Source organism: Dipodomys spectabilis, unplaced genomic scaffold (assembly GCF_019054845.1).
Source record: "Dipodomys spectabilis isolate Male_0828 unplaced genomic scaffold, ASM1905484v1 ptg000273l, whole genome shotgun sequence".
Taxonomy (NCBI): Eukaryota; Metazoa; Chordata; class Mammalia; order Rodentia; family Heteromyidae; genus Dipodomys; species Dipodomys spectabilis.
In genome coordinates this window covers 10200267-10221443 of record NW_024870950.1, presented here as the reverse complement: position 1 = coordinate 10221443, position 21177 = coordinate 10200267, and the positions used below count along the sequence as shown (strand labels likewise).

Sequence of the window (21177 nt, the reverse complement as noted above, 5' to 3'; positions counted from 1 at the left end):
ACTGAGCTCTCCCTGTCACCCATTCCGGCCTCCCGTGTGACCATATAAAATCAGGGCTGCTTAGTTGGGAACACTTCTGCTTCCGCGTGTTGCCTGCTCTCCACAAGTCGCACTGGGCTTCTCGGCGGGGCTGCGCGCACCAACTATGGTGGGGGGGGACCCCAACCCAGGATGCTGCCTAGCCAGCCCGTGGCAGATTCAACCCGAAGCCACCTGGCTAGACCCGGCTAGAACCAGCAGGAAACCTCTGCCCGGAGGCGGGGCGCGAAGGAGGCTTCGGATCTGGTCGCTGTGGGCAAACCCGTCCCGAGCGCATTCTGGAGGCGAGGCGGGCGCGCGGAGCGGGGACAGGCGTTGGCATGCGCTGAGCCTGGCAGTTATCTGAGCGTGGCCCCTGAGCCGATCGGTAGACACTAGGCTTTGTTCCTGGGCGGGGCCTGTCCAGGGACAACAGAAGAGACCGAAATCATAAGCCCAGTCTCAAGGTCAGCCAGGCTGTACAAAGCTGAAAATTCCAACCAGCCATGGATGCTAAGTCGCAGCAACCCAAGACTTTTGGCGCCCGCGCAAAGGAGGTTTGGGATCAAACAAAGAAGGGAGTTGAGTACCACCAGAACGAAGTCAAAGAAAGCAATAAACCATTCTGGATCAACGGGCATGGCATAGTCAAGCTCCTGGGTTTGGTAAGTTAGAGCTCTCTCCCTGAACGGGTGTTCTAAGATCAGGTTGGGGGGTGGGGAGAGGGTTCCAGGGACTCAGGAGCATGTTTCCGTGCAGATCTGCCTGATAGCTAGTATAAAGATATTCGCCACGACCACCGCACACCCCATTTTGACGCTGATCCTCTATATGGAACTGTTCATCGCTGTCTTCTTTCTCATCCTCTACATCTGTGCCATTAACAGATACCTGTCCTTCATCATTTGGCCTATTTCTGTAAGTGAGGGAGGGGTCGGGAAGGGAGCTCTGGGCTGCTCACCACGAACATGGCTTGGCACTTAGAAAACCAACAGACAGAAACTCACCTCTAAAGCTTGTGCTCAGGATCTGCTGTGGGGAGCGGGGTGGGGACGGGGACAGCTAAGCAGAAAATGCTCTCCACACTTAGTTGAGTGTGTCTTGTGTTAGAGTGGAAACTCTTACTGGAAGGAAGAGGGCCTGGGACCTTGCTCTCAGAGAACAAAGACGTAAGGATTGCTCTTCTCCATCTGCCAGTCACACATGGATTTGGGGAGCTCATTCCAGAATTCAAAGAAGAAAATTGCCACCAGCACCCAGCTCCATGTCCCTTATAGTTTTGTGCAGAGTCTTCAGTTTATATCTGGCAGATTTGGATTACGGTTGTATTACTGTTGTCCCTTAGCTGGGATGACAGGTGTGTATCACCAAGCCTAGCTTTTATTGGTTGAGATGGGAACTCAGAACCTTTTCTGGCTCTAGCTAGCCTCAAACTAAGATCCTCCCAATTTCGAAGACCTTCCAGGCAAACAGAATTAGAGAGGTGAGCCACCACATCTGCCTTAATTTTCTTTTTCTTGCTTGCTTGCTTGCTTGAACTCAGGGCTTCGGCGCTGACCCTGAGCTTTTTTGCTCAAGGTTAGCACTCCACCACTTTGAACCACAGCTCCACTTCACTTTCCTCATGATTAATTTGAGACAAGAGTTTCACTGACTTAGCTGCCCAAGCTGGCTTCAAACCATGATCCTCAGATCTCAGCCTCCTAAGTAGTTAGGATTGCAGACATGAGCCATGGCACCTGGTTTTCATTCTGTCTTTCTTTCCTTCTTTTTCTTTTTTCATGCTGGTATTACAGCTCGAACTCAGGGCCTGGGCTCTGTCCCTTAAGGGTTTTTTTTTTTGAGGGGGGTTGTTTCTTTTTGTGGGGCGTTGGGTTTGTGTGTGTGTGTGTGTGTGTGTGTGTGCTCAAGACTGGCACTATACACTTGAGCCACAGCTCCACTCTCTTTTTTTTTAATGGCCCTACAATAAATTGTACTAATAGGGCTTGCATTTTAAAATTACATTCTCTCTCTCTCTCTCTCTCTCTCTCTCTCTCACACACACACACACACACACACACACACACACACACACACACACACACACCAAAGAAAGGCCATATAAAGACTGAAAGGTAGCTGTCTCCAGCCAGGGAGAAAACTCTCACTAGAAAGCTAATGTGCTGGTACCTTATTTATCAACATGTAGCCTCCAGAAATAGAAAAAAAAAAAAAAAGAACTCAGACCTACAGTCATCCAGCAACTTGGTATATTACAGATAGTATTATAACTGGATGGAAGGGGTTCGTAAAAATGTTAGGGATGGGTAGAATGGGACAAGGGACCAGAGACAGAAACAGAGGGATTAAAATTAGAACTTTACAAAAGGACACATTAAAAAAAACAAAATTAAATAAGTCCATAGGCAGTGCACTGGTGGCTTACACCTCTGATGCTAGTTCTTTAGAAGTCCGAAAATTAAGTTCCAAAGTGAACCACGCTAACCATTCCAAGAGTTTTATCTCCAATTAAGTAGCAAAAAGCTGGAATGATTAAGCATGATCCAAGTGGTAGAGTACCAGCCAGGGGTGTAAAGGTTAAGTGTGAGTGTGAGACTCTTGAGTTCAAGTTCCACAATCGGGACCCCCCCCCATAAAGCGAGTGTTAGAAGGTATGCTGTTTTGCATTTAAATTTTTGAAACCTAGAGAAGTATACATTTCTACATATTATATACACATATAAAATGTAGAAAATTACACACTTGGGAAAAGTATATCTCAACTTCTACCATGTGGCCTGTGGGAAGGCCAGAAAAGGAGACTGAGACAGAGGGACAGGAAAAGGGATAGCGAGGTAAGACGAGTTCATTCCAGAAAGTTTCACTTGAGATCCGAAGTCCTGAACATCTGTTAAATTTCAGTGGTTGGAAACCTGGAGAGGGATGCTATTCTATCATTTTTGGCAAGTTTGAAGCATATCCAAACTCAGAAAGCAAGAGAAAAAAGACTAGGCCCCTGAAAGGACAACTCAGAGAAAAATGGCATCATGGGAACCAAGGGGGGAACGGGGTGACCAAACACTGTAGGCCAACGCTGGCCATCTTTCTGAAGAGGGAATGTGTCCCATGCTGTGCTCGTTAAATAAGAGCAGAGGAAGCTGGCTTGTCGTGGCCATTATTTGGCCAACTCTGAGAAGTCTGGCTGTTCATTTTCCCAGTGCTGCCAGGGAAAGAAGTAGTGGGAAAAGACAAGCATGAAGTCCTAAGGACTGGAGAAAAAAAGTTGAAAAACACTGCCTTGCAAAGAAGGTAGGGGGTCCAGGAAATAAGGCAAGAGCTGGGGTAAACAGGGACCTGCTACAGACCCAAAGATTACCTCCTGCCAGCAATGCCACCTCCAGGACTCCAGACAGGAGCTGAGCTCTGAGAGCAGAAAGTAGATGTGGGAAGGTACTCAAAAGGGACATCATGAGCCGGGCAATGGTGGCTCATGCTTGTAACCCTAGCTATTCTTTTTTTTTTTGTCGGTCGTGGGGCTTGAACTCTGGGCCTTGGGCACTGTCCCTCAGCTCTTCAGCTCAAGGCGAGCGCTCTACCACTTGAGCTACAGCGCCACTTCCGGTTTTCTGGTGGTTTATTGGAAATAGGAGTCTCATGGTCTCTCCTGCCCGGGCTGGCTTTGAACCGCGATCCTCAGATCTCAGCCTCCTGAGTAGCTAGGATTACAGGCGTGAGTCACCAGCGCCCGGCAACCCTAGCTATTCTTTAGGCTTAGGTGCAAGGATCACAGTTCAAAGCCAGCCCAGACAAGGAAAGTCTGTGAGACTCTTACTTCCACTGAACCACCAGAAAACCAGCAGTGGTGCTGTGGCTTAAAATGGTAGAGGCGCTAGCCTTGAGTCAAAGAGTTCAGGGACAGTGCCCAAACCCAGAGTTCAAGCCCCACAAATGACCCAAAAAAAAAAAAAAAAAGGTTGAATGGTTGTGTATTTATTTAAATGAACAGATGTGTGAATGTTAGGAATGACATCTTGGCTCTTTCAGGCTCCAGCCTGGAGAGCTTTGGATCTTCAAAGAAGATCTCCTAGTGAGGACCACTAGCATGCCCATGTGGGCCAATGAATATTTACAGACGTGTGTATGTATGTATGTATGATGGTTTCTCTGGACAAAATGGCTGTTTGAGGGGCTGATGGAGCACTCTAGCTAGGACTAGCTCATCCTTGCTTTCATTTCTCAGGACTTCCTCAATGACCTGTTCTGTTGTTTGTTCCTTGTGGGAGGCGTATACTTTGCTTTGGAAAGTCGCACCACCATGCCAGTAAACTACTTTATTGCTATGGTAAGACTATTCCAGACTATGGTTCCTTCTGAATTCACCTCTTTGGAAGAACTAAGAGCTCTGGTTTTTTTTGTTTGTTTGTTTTTTGTTTTTGCAGTTTTTTTTGGGGGGGGGGGGGTAGGGATGTTTCTTCTTCTGTTTAATCCAAGTGCCACTTTTTACAAAAATCTTGAACTCCAAGCAAAACTGAAAAAAAAGTGAAGTTGGTAAATGTTCTCTGTAGAGATGCCACTTAAAAAAAAGCAGGTTAGACCAGGTGCCAGTGGCTCATGCCTATAATCCTAGCTACTCAGGAGGCTGAGATCTAAGGATCGAGGTTCAAAGCCAGCCTGGACAGGAAAGTCTGTGAAACTCTTATCTCCAATAAACCATTCAGAAAACTGAACGTGGCACTATGGCTCAAGTGATAGAGTGCTAGCTTTGAGCTGAAGAGCTGATGAACAGCACCCAGGCCCAGAGTTCAAGCCCCACAACCGACCAAAAATAAAAGCACGTCTCCAGGGAGCCCACCCCAGGTTAACGGCTTCCTTCTCATAACTTGAGGCTTGAGCCTTAAAGAGACTCATGATGCTGGAGGAGGGGGAATGGAGGATGTGGAGATGAGGAGGGCGGGGAATGAAAGAGGCCCTGGAGCCTGCCAGTTTGAGGGGATGCTTTTCACAGCATCTACTGACTAATCATAGAGCCGGAAGGAAATGTGCCCCTTTGGGAATGAAAGGGCAAAGTAATAAGAACCCTTCTGTTTTCTAGGTCCTTATGGGTCTGGCTGCATTTTTCGCTTTTGTTGATATGTGTCTTCAGAGAAGAAGCTTCCCAGGCCAAGAGGAGAAACCCAAAAAACCTAAGGCTCCCAAGAAAGCAAAAGAGGCGAAAAAAGGCAAAGCTTAAAAGCCAGGGGACGAAAGGAAGGACAAAGGGAAGAGAAAGAAATAACTTTTGAGAGCGGCTCTCAGGATGAACAAGGGCAGCAGCTTTCATAGGAAGATATTCCCACTGTCTTTCTTGTCCCCTTTCCAGAATGGTTTCTTTTTCCACGTTACTAACCACCTTTCTTGGAAAAGACAATTCCCTTTTAAGGGAATTTACCACGTAAAGTTGATGTCAACATTATTTGGCCCATTCTACAGAAACTACTGGACAGGTGTGGTTGCAAAGGGCCAGTCCAGAGCTGGGCCTAGGACACAGGGTTCTCTAAGTACTCAAGGCACAGACAATTTGGGGGAGCAGAAATACAGGTGACATGTGGTTGTCAACGCTGACTAACCAAAGAGGGCACAGGAAAATGAGAAACTGAAAATCAAAAAGAGGATGTTTTGTTTACATAGATTGTGTGTGTGTGTGTGCGTGCGTGCACACATGCACATGTATACACACATGTGACCCAGTACTGGGGTTTGAACTCAGAGCTTTGCATCCTCACTTGGCTTTTTTCTCAAGGCTAATGCTCTACCCCTTGAGCTTCAGCTCCATTTCTGGCATTTGGGTAGTTAATTGGAGATAAAAGTCCCACAGGCTTTTCTGCTTGTGCTGGTTTTGAACCGTGATCCTTAGAGCTCAGCCTTCTCAGTAGCTAGGATTGATTACAGGTGTGAGCCACTGGTACCTGGCTATGAATTTTTTTAAGTATCCAAGCTGTTAGGCTTGCTTTTCTCGTTTGTATTTTGTAGTGATGCTCACTCAACATTCACTGAGAGAAGGCCAGGATGGGATAGCATAACCTCAGGCCTCAGTGAGAAGTCAGGCTGGACGCAGAGGACCCTGAGGTTGGCTTCTCAGAGCTGTCCAGCTGACCCTCTGGAACTCAGATGTCTCCCTCCAAGGAACATGGATGAACCTCACAAGGGGCACAGGAGGCCACCAACGGAAGCATGAGGAGATCTTTAGGAGAAAGCCTCGAGCCCTGCTTCTAGCCAGGAATAACATGGGAGCAGAGCAGGGAGAGTAGGCTGGGACTTGGGGGCCACAATAGTGACGTGAGCCTTTATCCTAAGTGGTGTGGGAATCCTAGAAGGTGAGGAATTAGGAGAGTTTGTTTTCTCCTTTCCCTCCTTCCCCTCCCCTTCCCAGAAGACCACACACTTGACTGTTACTGCAAAAGGTATGAATTGGAAAGAGGCCATTACTTGTGATGGGGGGCGGGGAGGGCGGCAGGAGGAGTATCTGGTAACCAGGGCAACGTGGACTGTGAAGATCTGGACCTAGGGAGGTCTAGTTGAGCTCTCCACCTTGCAGATCTACTGCCCTCTCTGTGCTCCACACCACCCCTGCAGGCCAGGAAGAGTGTAAGAGCAACTAGAGGGAGTTGATCTCAGAATTCCAGGTATTTTACCAAAAGGACTGGTAAACTACAATAACCAAAAACATAGAAAGAATCAAGCATTCAAAAGGAGGTGAACTGTGCTATATTCACAAAATGGAATATATTGCTCAGCAGTATAAAAAATAAACTGCTAACACAAAAACGTGGATGATCCTATCACATTGAGCAAAAGAAGCCAGGAGGAAAAGGGCATACATTTCTGTTTCTAAGAGGTTCAAGGACTGTCAAATATAGAGTGAAAGAAATGGAAAGAGTAGCTTCCATTGCCTGAGGAGTGGAAGATGGGGACATGATGGGGAACTAGAAATATTTCCTATCTTCATTGGAATAGCTGGTTACACATTCAACTAGAAGGCCTATGCATTTTCACATGATTAAATGTTAGCTAAAACTGTCAGTTAAATAACTGGAAAAAAGAGGTCAAATGCTAAAGCACAAGGCCCTGAGCTTAAACCCTAGTACTGCCACACACAAAAAAGTTATGGAAAGAACCAATAAGGCAGGGAGATTAGAGGCATTTACCATTTTCACTCCATGAATGAGAAGAATGTGTTGATACAGAAGAGATGGATTCTGAACAGAAAAAGAGATGCAGAGACCATAAAGAGGTGGTAGGGAGGCAGAAAGTAGCAGAGAACCCAGCAGAAGAAAAGCAGTGAGGAGTTCTGAGCCCATTCCCAACACCCTGATTGGGGGAGGGAAGTAGAAGATGCCATTACAAGATAAAGCACACAATCTTAGCAACAGATTGCCAACTCTAGCTGTAGGAAAGGCCCACAGTACCGGGATTTGTGACACCACTGTTGCTTTAGTATGGAAGGCTAGCCTGGGTGAAGAAAAGTATTCGGTGATTCCCCTTAGAGGGTGACATGGAGACACCATCTTGAGATGGTCTCCTATTCTGGGAACCTGGTAATAAGAAATAAATCATAGCACAAGGAGTCTCAGGACTCCTTGGACCTGTAAATTTTGTATAAGTTGATCATAAGAGAAAGTCAGGGGGCTGGGAAGGTGGCTCACTGGTAGAGTGCTTGCTCTGCATGCATGAGGCCCTGGGTTTGATTCCTCAGCACTACATAAGCAGAAAAGGCTGGAAGTGGTGCTGTGGCTCAAGTGGTAGAGTGCTAGCCTTATGCTAAAGAGCTGAGGGACAGTGCCCAGGCCCAGTATGAAGCTATAGAAGGCTGCCTGGGGTGCCTGGCAGTCCTAGAAATGGAGGCTTAGGATTCCCTGCCAAGCACACGGCAGAAGTATCGGTGGTATGGTTGCTGCAGTCTGTGGAGGTATGCAGCTGCAGCTCAAATTACCTGGCAGAGGTGCCATTAGAAGCAGCTGAGACACCAGAGGCAGCTGCAAAAGACACCTGGTAGTGAAAGAGGCTTAGGACTCCCTGGCAAGTCATGCAGCAGAGGCCTAGGTATGTCAGCTGCTCCTGGAAGTCACTGTAGTCATCCATACAGGAAAACAACTATGATTCAAATGCCCTTAGAGGCAGCTGGGAAGCTGAAGGCTTGGACATGGTATCAGTGGCGTCACTTTCCCAGGCCAGGAGACACTCATCACCTGAGGCCACGGAAGCAAATGAAGCGTTGAGCCGGAGGCTGGAAAATGCTGTCTAGGACCTGTTGCTGGCTCCATGTATTGACTGTTGAGTGGGTCAGAACTCTCCCACCAAGACCGGAAGCACATAATTCCCACAGCCTGATGCATCCCCCAGAAAGGCACGCACGCGCGCGCGCACACACACACACACACACACACAATTGAAAATTCATATCTTGTTTTACATAAGTCTATTTGTCTTTGTTGCTGTTTATTTTATAAACAAGAAATGACAGAAGGGGCCAGAGTCCCACAATCCTCTTCAAAGGCATTCCCCCAATAACCTGAAGACTTCCAGCTGGGCCCCATTCTCCAAGTTTCTACCACCACCCGATAGCACCAAACGGAACCCAAGACTTTAACATGTAGACTTTTGGGGGCATACTCCAGACTAAGGAGGATCCCAACCCTAAGGGTGGCTGAAGTCAAGCTTTGTTAGATCAAGTTTGCTGGAAAAAGAATGCTAATTTTAGATCTTTGTTGCAAGCACTGTTTAATTCCCCATCACACTTTAAACTACCAAAGCTAGTCAGGCGCTAGTGCCCCATGCCTATAATTCTAGCTGCTCAGGAGGCAGAGATCTGAGGATCTCGGTTCAAAGCCAGCCCAGGCAGGAAAGTCCATGAGACACTACAATTATCCACCCAAAATCTAGAAGTGGAGCTGTGAGTCAGAGTGATAGTGCACTAGCCTTGAGCACAAAAGCTCAGGGTCAGTGTCTAGGTTCTGAGTTCAAGCCCCATGACGGAAATAAATAGCCAAAACTGTCAGAAAGGAGTCGTTCAACTGGTTCATGACAGCTGTTAGACCCACTGGCACTGGCTGCATCATCAGCACTTGCCTTGGAGCAGAGCAAGCAACTACCAGAACATCCAGGAACTGAGAATAGGAATTGCTACTGCTTTCTCAAAAGGGATTGTGGGGCTATAGCTCCTCTCATGTTTCCTCTAGTTTACTCCTGAGTTCATGATAAAAGTGGGTTTACACTCCTACATACTTCCTTTCATTCATCTCTGGCATCATCACCAGAAGCCCAAAGCAGTATCTGCCTCATCGCGGATGGACCCGCCAAACTATGTGCCAAAACTAAACTTTTTATATTAGCTGTCTCAACAACTACTTATTTCCTTACCATAACATTTCATTATGCTGACAGCCAATTAATACAACTAAATTTACAGATCCAAGAAGAAAAACAGCAGGTTCTAAAACACAAATCTGTATGGCAAAAAGGAAAAAAGAAAAGTGACAAGCCAGGAGAAAATATTCATTATTCCCATTCAGGAAAAAGGATTTTCCCCAACGTGTTTTTATGCATCTTTATAACAACCAACTAATAAAAAATTATATACAGAGATATAAGCAGTCATTCTCAGAAAGGGAAATACAGTTTAGAGCCATGTTTTTAATAAACTGAGTCCTCTTCTCTTAGAACCCCCGCCTGACCTCCTCCTTGGGATTTGAGTAAGTTCCAAAGCCCAGGTCTGGACCTCTCCTCCCTCAGATCCATCCTCCCCCCTTCCCTGTCCTTTGATACAACTTATCGGGCTGTCCTCCGAGCCAGCCAGGGATGATCATCTTCAGTGCTCTGGCCCCCTAACGCAGCTGGGGACTCGGGGAAATCTGGCTTTCTAATGTTGCTGTTGAACAGCTGGACGGTGGACTTCGTCAGATAAGAAAGCTGATGAGAGCCAGTCACTGGTGGCTCACGCCTGTAATCCTAGCTACTCAAGAGGCTGAGATCTGAGGATCAGGGTTCAAAGCCAGGCTGGACAAGAATCTGTGAGATTCTTATCTGCTGTTGGGGGGGGGGGGGACCAGAAGTGGTGCTGTGGCTAACCTTGAGCTCAGGCCCTGCATCTAGGCCCAAAGGTCAAGTCCCATGACCGCCCCCCCCCCCAAAAAAAAGAAAAGCAGCAGAGGCCACTCCTGGGGAAAGAGTCAGCCTGTACAAAAGTCCTCTGGCAGAAGGGAGCATGGTTCAAGAAGCTGTAGGAAGGTTGGGAGGGACAAGGAAGGAGAAGATGGTAAGGCCTTGCACCCTGGAGCTGGACGGGAAGCTCCCGTGGAAGAGCCCCTGACGGGTGAGTAAGCATTCATTCCTCCTGAGGATGAAGGGGGAAGCTAAAGACCTCGCACAACCGCCCCGGCGTGGGTTCGAGGTCGGTGAGAAGCGGGCTTTGGTGACCCTCAGGTCTCGGGGGTCAGGGAGCACCAGGACGGCGGCCTGCAGACCTCGACCCCCGGGAAGCCTCGCGGGGGTGGGGGGAGGCCCGGGCGGGCACACAGCCAGCCGCGGGGGGCGCGGGGTCCGCGCGCACCCGGGGGTCCTGCAGTGGCGGGGGGGGGGATCGCAGGACCCCGGCCGGGGACAGCCAACAAAGAGCCGCGATGGAGAGGCCCGGGGGGCCGGGGAAGCCGCCCGGGCGCCGCGCCGGTGCGGGGGGCGCGGGAGGCCCGTCGGGACGGCCGGGCAGCGAGTCCGCCGCCGGCCGACAGGGAGGGGGCTGGCGGGGCGGGGCGGCGGGCGGGCCGGGGGCGGGGCGGCGGGATGCGCCCCGCGCCGCGGGGTCTCGCCTTTTCCTCCTTCCGCACCGTCCGGGTTTCCGCTTCCCTCCCGGGCGCGGGCTGAGAGGCCCGGAGGCCGAGCCTCAGCCCTGCGCCTCCGCCATGTGGCCCCCAGGACCGGACTCCGAGGCGGACCCCGAGTCCCCGGGCGGCTCCCGGGCCGGCGCGGCGGCCCCCGGGCTCCGCGCGCTGCTGCCGGCGCGCGCCTTCCTCTGCTCCACCAAAGGCCGCCTCCTGCTGGCCGAGTCGGTGAGTGCGGGGCCGCGGGTTCGAGGCCCGCGACCCCGGCGTCGGGGAAGGGAGGGGGGTGCTGCGCTCCGACCCGCATCTCGGCCTCCGCGGGCGGACGAACCCCGCGGAATCGGCCCGACGCCCCAAGTGTTGCAAAGCTGCACAACGCCCGAGCGCGAATCTCCAACCCTCGGGGGTCCAAGTTGGGGGGCGTAGGACGCGGGATGAGGGGGCGCTGGTGAGGGTCACACGCCCTCCTTCCCCCCCCCCCCCCGGGCGCTGTGTGACCTTGGCGCGTCCACCCTCTCTGGGCCCGCGGGACGGCTGTGCCTCCGCTTTTTCTGGCCTCCATCGCGCTGCGCCCCGGAGGATCCAAGAGCGGAGGCGGGAGCTGGGGTGCTGGTGGGGAGAGGGGCGCGGGGCTGGGGTCCCCCGGGAGTGGGTGAGGCCCGGCCACGCAGTGGGGGTGCAGGCGGCCCTCGGTACAACAGGGGCGTGGGCCCGGAGGCCCGGGGTGACTTCATTCCCTCTGCCCGCCCCCTCTGGGCGCCTTCCTCCTTCCCCACCCCAGCGCAGGGCTCCTTTGTCCTCCCGACACTCCCTCCCTCCCGCACTGTCGCGTGTGGGGCGGGGACTGTGGTGTGGGGCCGCCCGGGGTGGGGAGCCAGGGGCCAGGCCGGAGCCGGAGGAGGGAGCCTCCTCAGCCACTTGGTGCTTAGATCCTCAGCAGCTTGACCCTACCTGTCCTGGTCCTGCTTAGAGGTGGCAATTGGGAGAACGTTCCAGAAGAGATGTCTAGGGCAGCTGGCTCGTTGGAGGGACCCAGTGGGAGGGTAGAAGGGCTGCGAGAGGAAGATTCCTGTCCCCACTCTTGTCCCTCCAGGGCCGGTGGCAGGGGCATCCCACAGCCTCTCTTGCTTTATGGTCAGGTCGGGCTTGGCAGCTACAGGCACCTGGAGTCCACACTTCCAGGGACGGCCTCCAGGCTTGGCCACCCCTGGGAGCCACTTTTGGGGAGACACCTTGACTCCACCGCTCACAGAGGAGGCTCCAGCCCCCCACACACACACACTCAGGGCAGGGGACCGAATGCCAGCCAGAACTCAGAGGAGGCATTGCCTAGCTGGGTGCCAGGATTCCAGGCCGAGGAGGATGAGGAAGGAAAGGGGGCGGGCCGTCACTCCTGCCCCTGGCCTTCCTCCCGCCCCAGGCTCTGGGAAGTGGGGAGGCTGACATGAGCAGGAAAGAGGAGGAAGTTGGCTCCCAAGAACTGACAAATGGGAAAGCAGGACCCCAGCAGGAGGAAGCGGGGGGATTCCCAGAGTCAAGCTTTGGGGGTAGGAGGTGATAGGGACAGGGAGGGGAGGGACAGCCTTGGACAGAGGAACTGAACTCTGTGGACCCGGATGATCATAATCTGGCAGCCATCTCCTGGAAGGCTTATGTCTTTGCTGCCTGTCTGTCCAAAAGGGGCTCAGCTACCCCTACGGCTGTGTTCAAGACAGCAGTGCCCTGGGGACTCTGTAGCCCCTTTGAAGAAGCCACAGTGCTTCCTGTGGGACATCTGAGTGGCCCCTTGGGTCCCCTATAGCCAACCCCTGAGCCCCACTTCAAACTACTCAGCCATGAATGTAGTCAAAGCCAGCCACAGTGACAGAAGTCAAGGGAGGAAGATGAAAGTCTCCAGTGCTTACAGGCCAGCCAACCCTGGGTTAATGCTGGTACCCTTCCTTAGTGGCCATACAACAGAGTCTATTCATTTTAGAATACCCAGAACCCTCAGTGGATGCTGGGCTTAGAGGAACCCCTGACCCATCCAAGAGTCTTCTCCTTTTGATTGTCCCAATGTTGCACAAAGTCTTCTAGCCTCTAGCCTCAGTATTGCCCACATCCTACAGCATTTTGATTCCAGCAGGGCCCCAGGGCTCCATTGCCTATGTCTTCTAGTTTTTGCTTCTTACGAACATTTGTGAACACAAATACCATTATCAGCACATTTTAGTACTATTTAGTACATATTAATACATTTCAACTCTAGACAACCAAGTGATTTAAAAAAAAATGCAGGGGCTGGGAAGGTGCTCAGTGGTAGAGTGCTTGCCTTGTATGCATGAGGCCCTCGTTCAGTTCCTTAGCACCATATAAGCAGAAAAAGCAGGAAGTGGGACTGAGGGGTAGAGCACTAGTCTACAGCTGAAGAGCTGAGGGACAGTGCCCAGGCCCAGAGGTCAAACCCCACGACCGACCAAAAAAAAAAAAAAAAAGAAAAGCAGTAGTAGGGCTTGCACTCAGGGCTTTGTGTTTAGCTAGACAAGAGCTGTGATACTTGAACTACATTTCCAGCCTGGCCATATTTCAACATGTATATCATTAACTGAAATCCAACATTTTGGTAAAATTACATCCAGTGAAAAGCACAGATCTTAGATGTACATACTACTTTCTTGAGGCTTGGCTGTGGTTTAACTGGTTTGCATTTGGTGGGTAGTGTTGGAGTTGAAGGGACTCTGTCATAGAACAGGAAGGGGAAGGTAGAACGGCTTCAGGATGTGGGCACCTGGTTGGGGGGGGACACATTATAAGAATGTTGGGCCTTCAAGATGGGGTGTGGCAGGGAGTTAGCATGGGGTCAGGACTCTGAGCTGGGCCCAGGAGGATTGGGAAAAGCATGGATATGGGGCTGGGCCTTACATTGTTGTTGTTGGTTTTTGGTGGTACTGGGGTTTGAACTCAGGGTCTAATGCTTGCCAGGCAGACTCTACTACTTGAGTCATGACCCTAGGCCTTTTTGATTTTTGTTTTGTTTGCTCATCCTAGGACTTGAACTCTGGACTTGTACTGCCCCTGAGCTCCTTTTGCCCAAATCTAGCACTCTACCATATGAGCCACACCACCACTTCTGGCTTTTTCTGTGGTTAATTGGAGTGAAGAGTCTCATGGAGGGGCTGGGAAGGTGGCTCAGTGGTAGAGCGCTTGCCTTATATGCCTGAGGCCCTGGGTTCAATTCCTCAGCACCACATGAAAAAAGCCAGAAGTGGCGCTGTGGCCCAAGTGGTAGAGTGCTAGCCTTGAGCTGAAGAGCTGAGGGACAGCGCCCAGGCCCAGAGTTCAGGCCCCACGACTGGACCTCCCCCACCAAAAAAAAAAAAAAGAGTCTCATGGACTTTCCTGATCAGGCTGGCTTTGAACCATAATCCTTGGATCTCAACCTCTTAAGTAGCTAGGATTACAGTCATAAGCAGCTGATGCCTGGCTGGTTTAGTTTTTGTTGTTTGTTTTTTAATAGAGTCTTACGTTTATGCCCGAGCCAGCCTGGACTTCTGTTTATGCTTCATACTCGAGGGTCTCACAGCCAAGACTGGCCTCATCTTTGCCATCTTCCTGATTTCCACCTCCCAAATAGGATTACAAGTGTGAGCCACCACACCCACCTGGTGCCTCATGACAGCTTTTAATCCTGGTTCTGCCACTTTCCAGCTGCAAGACTGAGCAGGTGGCCTTCCTGCTTGGAGCCTCCACTAGACCTTGGCCCAGGGCAAAGGAATAAGGCCAGACTCTGCTGTTTTCCCTGCAGGGTCTCTCATTCATCACCTTCATCTGCTATGTGGTGTCCTCAGCATCAGCCTTCCTCACAGTGCCTCTGCTGGAGTTCCTCCTGGCCCTCTACTTCCTCTTTGCTGATGCCATGCAGCTGAATGACAAGTGGCAGGGCTTGTGTTGGCCCATGATGGTGAGTCCCAGGGGATCAAGAGCACGGGGCTGACTATAAGATATTCACACAGAGACTGGATGAGGAATCTGAGGTCCTATTCTGGGGTCCTACCCTGCCTTCAAAGCTACAAAGAGCAAATAGCACCTGGCAGATGTCAGATTATTCTATCTAGCCAGGAGTGGGACCTGGAGCAGGTTAGAGGGACTTGAGATGAGGTCTATGAAACAGGGAGCCCAAAACACCTCTGACCACCAGGTGGCGCTGTCGCTCTCAAGGGGCATTGAAGAGACACTGGTCAGCCACAGGAATTCAAACCATTTCCAGGATCAGGGCAACTTAACTCAGGACCTGCAAGCTTACTCAGACCACAGACACCTGGCAACCCTGGTCCTCTTGGATCACATGGGGGCCCCAGACCCAGCCAATGGCCTTTACTGACCTAAATACACCACAGAGAAGAGGCAGTAAGGGATGGGCTCTGAACCCCATGGCCTGGCTTTTATCTCTAACATCCTTGCATCTGCCCATTTTGGGGATGAGTAAGCAGAGACTATGATCCATAAATGGACTAGCCACAAGTGTGTGGCAAAGCAAGGCCCAGGGCCAGGTCTGTCTGTTGGGTAGCCAGGAGACAAGTTTCCAAAACTCCCACTGCTCCCAAATGGGCTAAGCCACTGAGTGAGCTGCAGGCCGATCCACACCCTATTTGTTGCCCTTAAGGCTGAGGATAGTTGGAGCAGGGACAGGCCAGTGTTAGCCAGTGGCAGCTTGCAGGACAAAAGGAGGAACATGGGCACTGGGGCCAGGGCCAAGGTGGGGCAGGGAGATGGGCAGGTCTCCCAGGAGCTGGGCCTCGGGCAAGTGTGTGACCAGGCTGCTGTCTCCAGGAGCTCAGGCAATGTTGGCCATGTCCCTCTCTCCCCAGGACTTTCTGCGTTGCGTCACTGCTGCCCTCATCTACTTCGTCATCTCCATCACAGCTGTTGCGAAATACCCAGATGGGGCTTACAAAGCTGCCGGGGTGAGCAGCTCTCTTACCCTAGGAGAAGGTGATCGGCAATGTCCTTTCCTGAAGCCTGAGACACTTGTCTGGGCACCCATTTAGGCTTGGACCTGGGGACCTCCTCTCCCAGATTGGATCCCTTGGGCTCCCATGCAGATCTCAACTCTTCCAGAGGCCTCTTTCCAGAAATTCATTCTGCTCTGAGTGTTAAAAAGCTAGTTGTCTAGCTGGGTTCACAGTTCATCTCCCTAGTTCCCATCGTTCTGCCAGTTGGTCCTGAGAGGGGTGGATCTTCTGGCTGCCTCCCCATGTCCCTGTCCCCCTCCCTCCTAGGGACCCCAGGCTTCTGGTGACTATCCTATGACCCTGCTTAGTGTTCTCTGCCACATGTTCATGACCCATAGGTTTTTGGCTTCCTTGCCACCATCGTGTTTGCCATTGACTTCTACTTGATCTTTAATGATGTGGCCAAATTCCTGAAGCAAGGAGACTCTACAGATGATACCACAGCCCACAGGACAGAAGGTGAGTGGCCATTCTGGAGGATTCCACTGAGGAACCTAGCTGGTCAGCCCTAGGTTAGCTGCAGGGTCCCTGAGCTATCCTGTCCCCTGACTGGTTTAAGGCTGTGGTGAGGAAACAGGAAGTATGTTTATAACCTGGTGTCAAAGCCAGCCCTCCCTAGGCCTCAGGCTATCCGGAAGGGACAGGCTTTCCCGTACCTCTGTCCCTCCACAAGGACCCTTCCTTGTGCCAGGCTCTAGGGTAGATGGTGTCTAGACACCTGTTTACCTGCGATCCAGAGTGGCTGCCAATCTGGATCGGTTTCCTCTCCTCTCTTGCCTGCCAGTAAGTCAGTACCCAGAGCGCTTATCCTCATCCACAGCCCCCAGGCACACCCAGGCAAGCTCAGGCTCGGCTTGGTGTCATTTACAAGGAAATACAACAGGCATTATAACCCCTGAAGCCTTCATGCCAGCCCAGACAGGCTGGCTCCCATGTTAACTGATTTAAAAAAAAAAAAAAAGACTGAAAGGTAGAAGGAAGCTGGTTTTCCTGTCTGTGACAACACAGCCTATCAGATGTCTCATCTTTGGGGCTGTGTTGCCTGTGCAGGGCAGGGCCTGTGGCAGAGGTTTGTCAGACACTATAGCTGGTCTGGAGGTGTTGTCTGCCCTCCAGACTTTTCTCAGGCCTTTGTGTCACCCCACTGAGGCTACCACATGCCGGGCCCTGGAAAGTGCAGGAGACCCAGACCTGCCCCAGGGGAGCAGGAATTAGTTCCCAAAGTAGACTGGCATCAGACGCAATAGGGTGGGTACTGTACCAGGGGACAGGAACAGTAGATATCAGGGAACGCTCTGGATGGGACAACCTTAAAACAAAATAAGGACTTAGCATGTATGAATATAAAGCAGCTTGAGGGTGGCCCCTGTGTGCTAGCGAGGCTGAAGAGTCCTAGAGGTGACCCTAGCTGTGTGGGTAGGCATGTGCAGACAAGAATAAAGGGAGCAGGTGGAGGAAGAAGGTAAGAGTCTATGAGCAGGGGCTTCCATCCATGCCAGACATGTCTCTGAAGTCAGCCACCTGAACTGTGGCTGGGCAGGTGGACCATGGAGCTGTGGGGCCCTCAGGCATGGCCTCAGCCCTTCCCACCAAGCACCTAGAATCTGAGGCGGGACTCAGTTGGTTCAGTTTAGGCAGGTGCAACAGTTCTGCTTCTAGGGCCCAAGGAAGGAGTGAACCCCAGACATTGCCACTGTGCTAAAGTGACTCATGCCCAGGCCCTTCCCCCATACTGCAACAAGCAAAACCCAGACCATGTCCCCTGACAACTGCCAGCTGCAGCATCTGTCATCCAGGGAACACTCCTATTTGGAGAACTTTGCAGGGGACAGAGCCCCAAGTTACACATACGTTTTTACAGTAAAGTACATGCTAGATGCTTATATGTTAGACATGAACATAACAAAATCCACCAGATCTTACTGAGATCTTGAGCATGGGAGTTGGGGGAAGAGTTGGGGATTAAGGAGGTTCTCACACAGCCTCAGCTGCCCCACTGGCCCTGTCCCTAGCCTGTCTATGAGCCTAAAGACACCTAGGGCTCTAAGAGTCAGGCTGGCCAGAAGGGGGTTATTGATACATAGCAACCAGCTGAGCATAGGTGGCTCACATATATAATCCTACTTACTCACGAGGCTGAGATTGGGAGGATCCTATTTCAAAGTAGAAAAATCCACCAGACTTCATCATCAAAAGCAGCAGCAAAAGATAAGGATGGGAAGTTCTAGAGATGAATGAGCAAGCAAGCCAAGCAAGCTTGGGGTCCAGAGTTCAAATTCTACTATCGCAGAAGAGAGGGAAAGAGGAAGAAGAGAGGGTGTCAAGAGAGACACCAAAGCAGCTAGGGGACTGAGGTAGGACAGGGGTACTTTTTTCTTCGTGGTATAGGAGGTCTCCTGAAGGCTCTACAGAATAACCTTAGTAGCGAGATTTTTGTTTTTGTTTTTCATTGTTGGTCGTGGGGCTTGAACGCCAGGCCTGGGCGCTGCCCCTGAGCTCTTCAGCTCAAGGCTAGAGCTCTACCACTTGAGCCACAGCACCACTTCCTTAGTAGCAAGATTTGAAGGAGCCTGCGGGTCACACCTCACCAACAGGCTCTGAACATCATACAGTTTTTAGTGATCATCGCAGTAGTAGAAAACAGGATGAGTGAGGGACTGAAACAATGAAAGCAGATTTTTTTTTTAACAGGGTTGCTAAGCTGGGCACTGGTGGCTCACGCCTGTAATCCTAGCTACTCAGGAAGCTGAGATCTGAGGATCACAGTTCAAAGCCAGCTCAGGCAGGAAAGTCCATGAGACTCTTATCTCCAATAAACCGCTCAGAAAAGCAGAAGTGGCACTGTGGCTCAAGTGGTAGAGCGCTAGCCTTGAGCTGGAAGAGCTGAGGGACAGCGCCCAGGCCCAGAGCTCAAGCTCCACAACTGACAAAACCAACCGTGTTGCTGATGTGTGAGTATATTTAGTTTGGGGACAAGCAGTAGCTGTCCTTACCCTGTCCTGCTGAATTGGGAGTCCCAGCAAGGTTGGGATGCAACCTTGGCCTGGGTGGAGACTCCCCTCTACACACACACTTGCACCACCTGCCCCCACTGGAGCTAGCATACGTTACCAGTTGCAAGCCTGGGAGAGCAGGCCTTCAGCCAACCTTCTCTGCTTTCCTTCCAGAAGACAATTCTAATTCAGATTCGGACTCCGACTGAAGGCCAGCTCGTGCCTCACACCTCTGCCTTCCTACCGGGGCTGCTGAGTGTGCCCAGGGGCCGCTGGTGTGGGAGGGAGGCTGGCTCCACAGGCCTCCCCCCCAGGCTCCAGGTTACACTCAGGAGCCCCATGGACATGTGCCTCTCGGATTCAACGTTGAACCACTATGCTTGGGCACCATAAATACCCCACTTCCCACTCCTGTCCCACAGTTCTTCCACCCATTCATCTCGCTGCCAAAAGAGGCAGGTGATACAGCAGACATGGCCATCTCAGGTCATAGCATGTGCTGTAGGGTGGAGGCTGTGTTTCACTAATGGGAACAGACTGAGACCGCACGGCGGGGCCCACTCGGTAGGCCCTGGTGGCCTGTTCATGGGGTACCCCTGCTCATGCTGGCACTTGAGAACAACCCCTCCAGGAATCCTTATTCAAGGAGCACAAGTTCCTTCCTCATCATGGAGGGAGAAAAGGACCTTGGCCTCCCTGTCTAGGAGAGGGTCTTGTCTCATCTTGACAGCTCACCCCTGGAAACCATGTCTTCCATTCTGGGTCTAAGACCAGCTCAGAAACCAGCTTATATAGACTCCCCTGCCAGAGTCAGCGGAGGGAGCCAACCAGAACAGGGCAGTGACTGGCATGGGCGGCTAGGCAGGCCCAGCAAAGCCCTCTTCCTGGGGACAAGAGCCCTTGGAACCCTGAGGACAGTGTGCTTCCTCTGGACCCCGGGGCAGGTCCACTGACCCCCTCAGAAAAGATGAGACAATCCGTCCTCCTGTGTTCAATAAGGAACTTACACTGTGTATGTATCTTCATGGGATTTTGTACCTTTTTTATATTTTTATACAAAATGAGCTTTTAATGAGTGGTGTTTTCTGTGACTCCCAAGGCCTTGTGAATGAGCCAGAGACTAGGTCCAAGTTTTGGGCATCTGTGGCCTTACTATTATCTTGCATGTGAATGCCTTGACCAGGGTGGGGGGAAATGCCATAATAGATTAAAGCAGACTGACTACGTGCATGAAATGTGTGTGTGTCTGAAAACCCTTCTGTCACCTAGAGCAGTACAGGTGCTGTAGCCAGCATCTCACCAGCATGAGCTACCCTACAGCCAAGAACATACAATAGCTAAGTGACCAGCTCCCTCACTTGCACACCAGGACATATCCATGTCAGCCAGAAGTGAGGGCTCTCTTGGTTTGTTAACTGGTTTAACAGGGAGGACCCTGGTGAGTACTGTGGTCAAGCTGGGGCATTAACCTTCAATCATAACACAGCACAGCCTGAAAATGTATGAAAGTGGGATGTGCAGAGGCTGAGAGAAGCCCGCAGTGTTTAACTCGTGTTCCATGCCCGCACGGCAGTGGAGCCTGGTGGCGTGATACTGTGTGCCTTGAGTCCATGGCACTCTCAATGGAGGAGGCCACGGGAGCTGGGGCCACAGCCCTTGTGTGGGGGGAGGACAGACAGACAGAAGACACAAGGGCATTTTCACATGTCCATTTATTAAACAAGAACTCCTTCATGACAATTTAATACAATATTTATTAGCGATTAGTGTTGAGAAAATTATTTCCCTCTACATACAAAAATACAGATTTGAACACTATGAAGTCAAGACAAGTACCATGAAAAGTTGGTCCTTCAAAAGAAAAGAGGAAGATTGAGGGCAGTATGCAGCCTTGTGTGCTGTCAGGGAAGACAGCAGTACTCAATAGAAACGAACACGTTGTCCCCTGCCACCCCCCCCAATCACTCCTAAGTATAGGGTCAGACCCAAGAACCAGGCTGGAGCTGGGAGACCCTCACCCCATGGCATCCACAGAAGTTAAGAGGCCAGAAGTGGAACCCTGCCCTGCCAACCACAGAAATCAATTTTCCCAATGGTTAGCACCTCAAAACGCCCCTAAGACTTTCTAGACCAAAGTGATAGTTTGCCACCCAAAAGTGCCCCGTGGGCAAGTATCAATGAGTGATCTTAGTGGAGAGTTATCACTTAGCTGGATTCCTCCGATGTCACTGAATTACACTTCTGACTTCAGGACAAAAATAAACAGCTACAGTTTCATGTTTTGGTAAGTCTGTACCTTCATGCAGCAATGGCTCAGTTACTTAGGATTTTCCTGGAGCA

General features: G+C 51.2%; 3 protein-coding genes across 5 annotated transcripts in view; 2 read left to right on the top strand and 1 right to left on the bottom strand.

Moving 5' to 3' along the window:
• The first annotated feature begins 524 nt into the window (after nucleotides 1-524).
• Cmtm2 (CKLF like MARVEL transmembrane domain containing 2) lies at nucleotides 525-5230 on the top strand. Its single transcript, XM_042700617.1, has 4 exons — nucleotides 525-683; nucleotides 778-936; nucleotides 4241-4342; nucleotides 5093-5230. Exons 1-4 carry the CDS (start codon nucleotides 525-527, stop codon nucleotides 5228-5230), a joined length of 558 nt encoding a protein of 185 aa, XP_042556551.1.
• A 4142-nt stretch (nucleotides 5231-9372) lies between these two features.
• Nucleotides 9373-21177, bottom strand: part of Cmtm4 (CKLF like MARVEL transmembrane domain containing 4) — a 66727-nt gene continuing 54922 nt past the window's right edge. Inside the window, exon 5 of one of the 2 annotated variants that reach the window (XR_006150861.1) lies at nucleotides 9373-9383. The gene's annotated coding sequence lies outside the window, so the exon portion shown is untranslated. Of the gene's footprint in view, nucleotides 9384-19236; nucleotides 19249-21177 lie in introns of those variants that run through there. The other variant, XR_006150862.1, reaches the window with a different exon arrangement.
• Cmtm3 (CKLF like MARVEL transmembrane domain containing 3) lies at nucleotides 10819-20021 on the top strand. 2 transcript variants are annotated; one of them, XM_042700705.1, is made up of 5 exons: nucleotides 10819-11081; nucleotides 14638-14793; nucleotides 15701-15796; nucleotides 16183-16303; nucleotides 19015-20021. In XM_042700705.1, exons 1-5 carry the CDS (start codon nucleotides 10935-10937, stop codon nucleotides 19044-19046), a joined length of 552 nt encoding a protein of 183 aa, XP_042556639.1. In that variant the 5' UTR covers nucleotides 10819-10934; the 3' UTR covers nucleotides 19047-20021. The 2 variants fall into 2 exon arrangements, with proteins under 2 accessions (XP_042556639.1, XP_042556638.1); XM_042700704.1 differs by having other exon boundaries at nucleotides 19012-20021.

Coding starts and splice junctions, on each gene's coding strand:
- Cmtm3 (XM_042700704.1), top strand. CDS start 10,935: ATGTGGCCCCCAGGACCGGACTCCGAGGCGGACCCCGAGTCCCCGGGC. Junction 14,794..15,700: donor GCTTGTGTTGGCCCATGATG/GTGAGTCCCAGG, acceptor CTCTCTCCCCAG/GACTTTCTGCGTTGCGTCAC. Junction 16,304..19,011: donor CACAGCCCACAGGACAGAAG/GTGAGTGGCCAT, acceptor CTTTCCTTCCAG/AAGACAATTCTAATTCAGAT.
- Cmtm2 (XM_042700617.1), top strand. CDS start 525: ATGGATGCTAAGTCGCAGCAACCCAAGACTTTTGGCGCCCGCGCAAAG. Junction 684..777: donor TAGTCAAGCTCCTGGGTTTG/GTAAGTTAGAGC, acceptor GTTTCCGTGCAG/ATCTGCCTGATAGCTAGTAT. Junction 937..4,240: donor TCATCATTTGGCCTATTTCT/GTAAGTGAGGGA, acceptor TTCATTTCTCAG/GACTTCCTCAATGACCTGTT.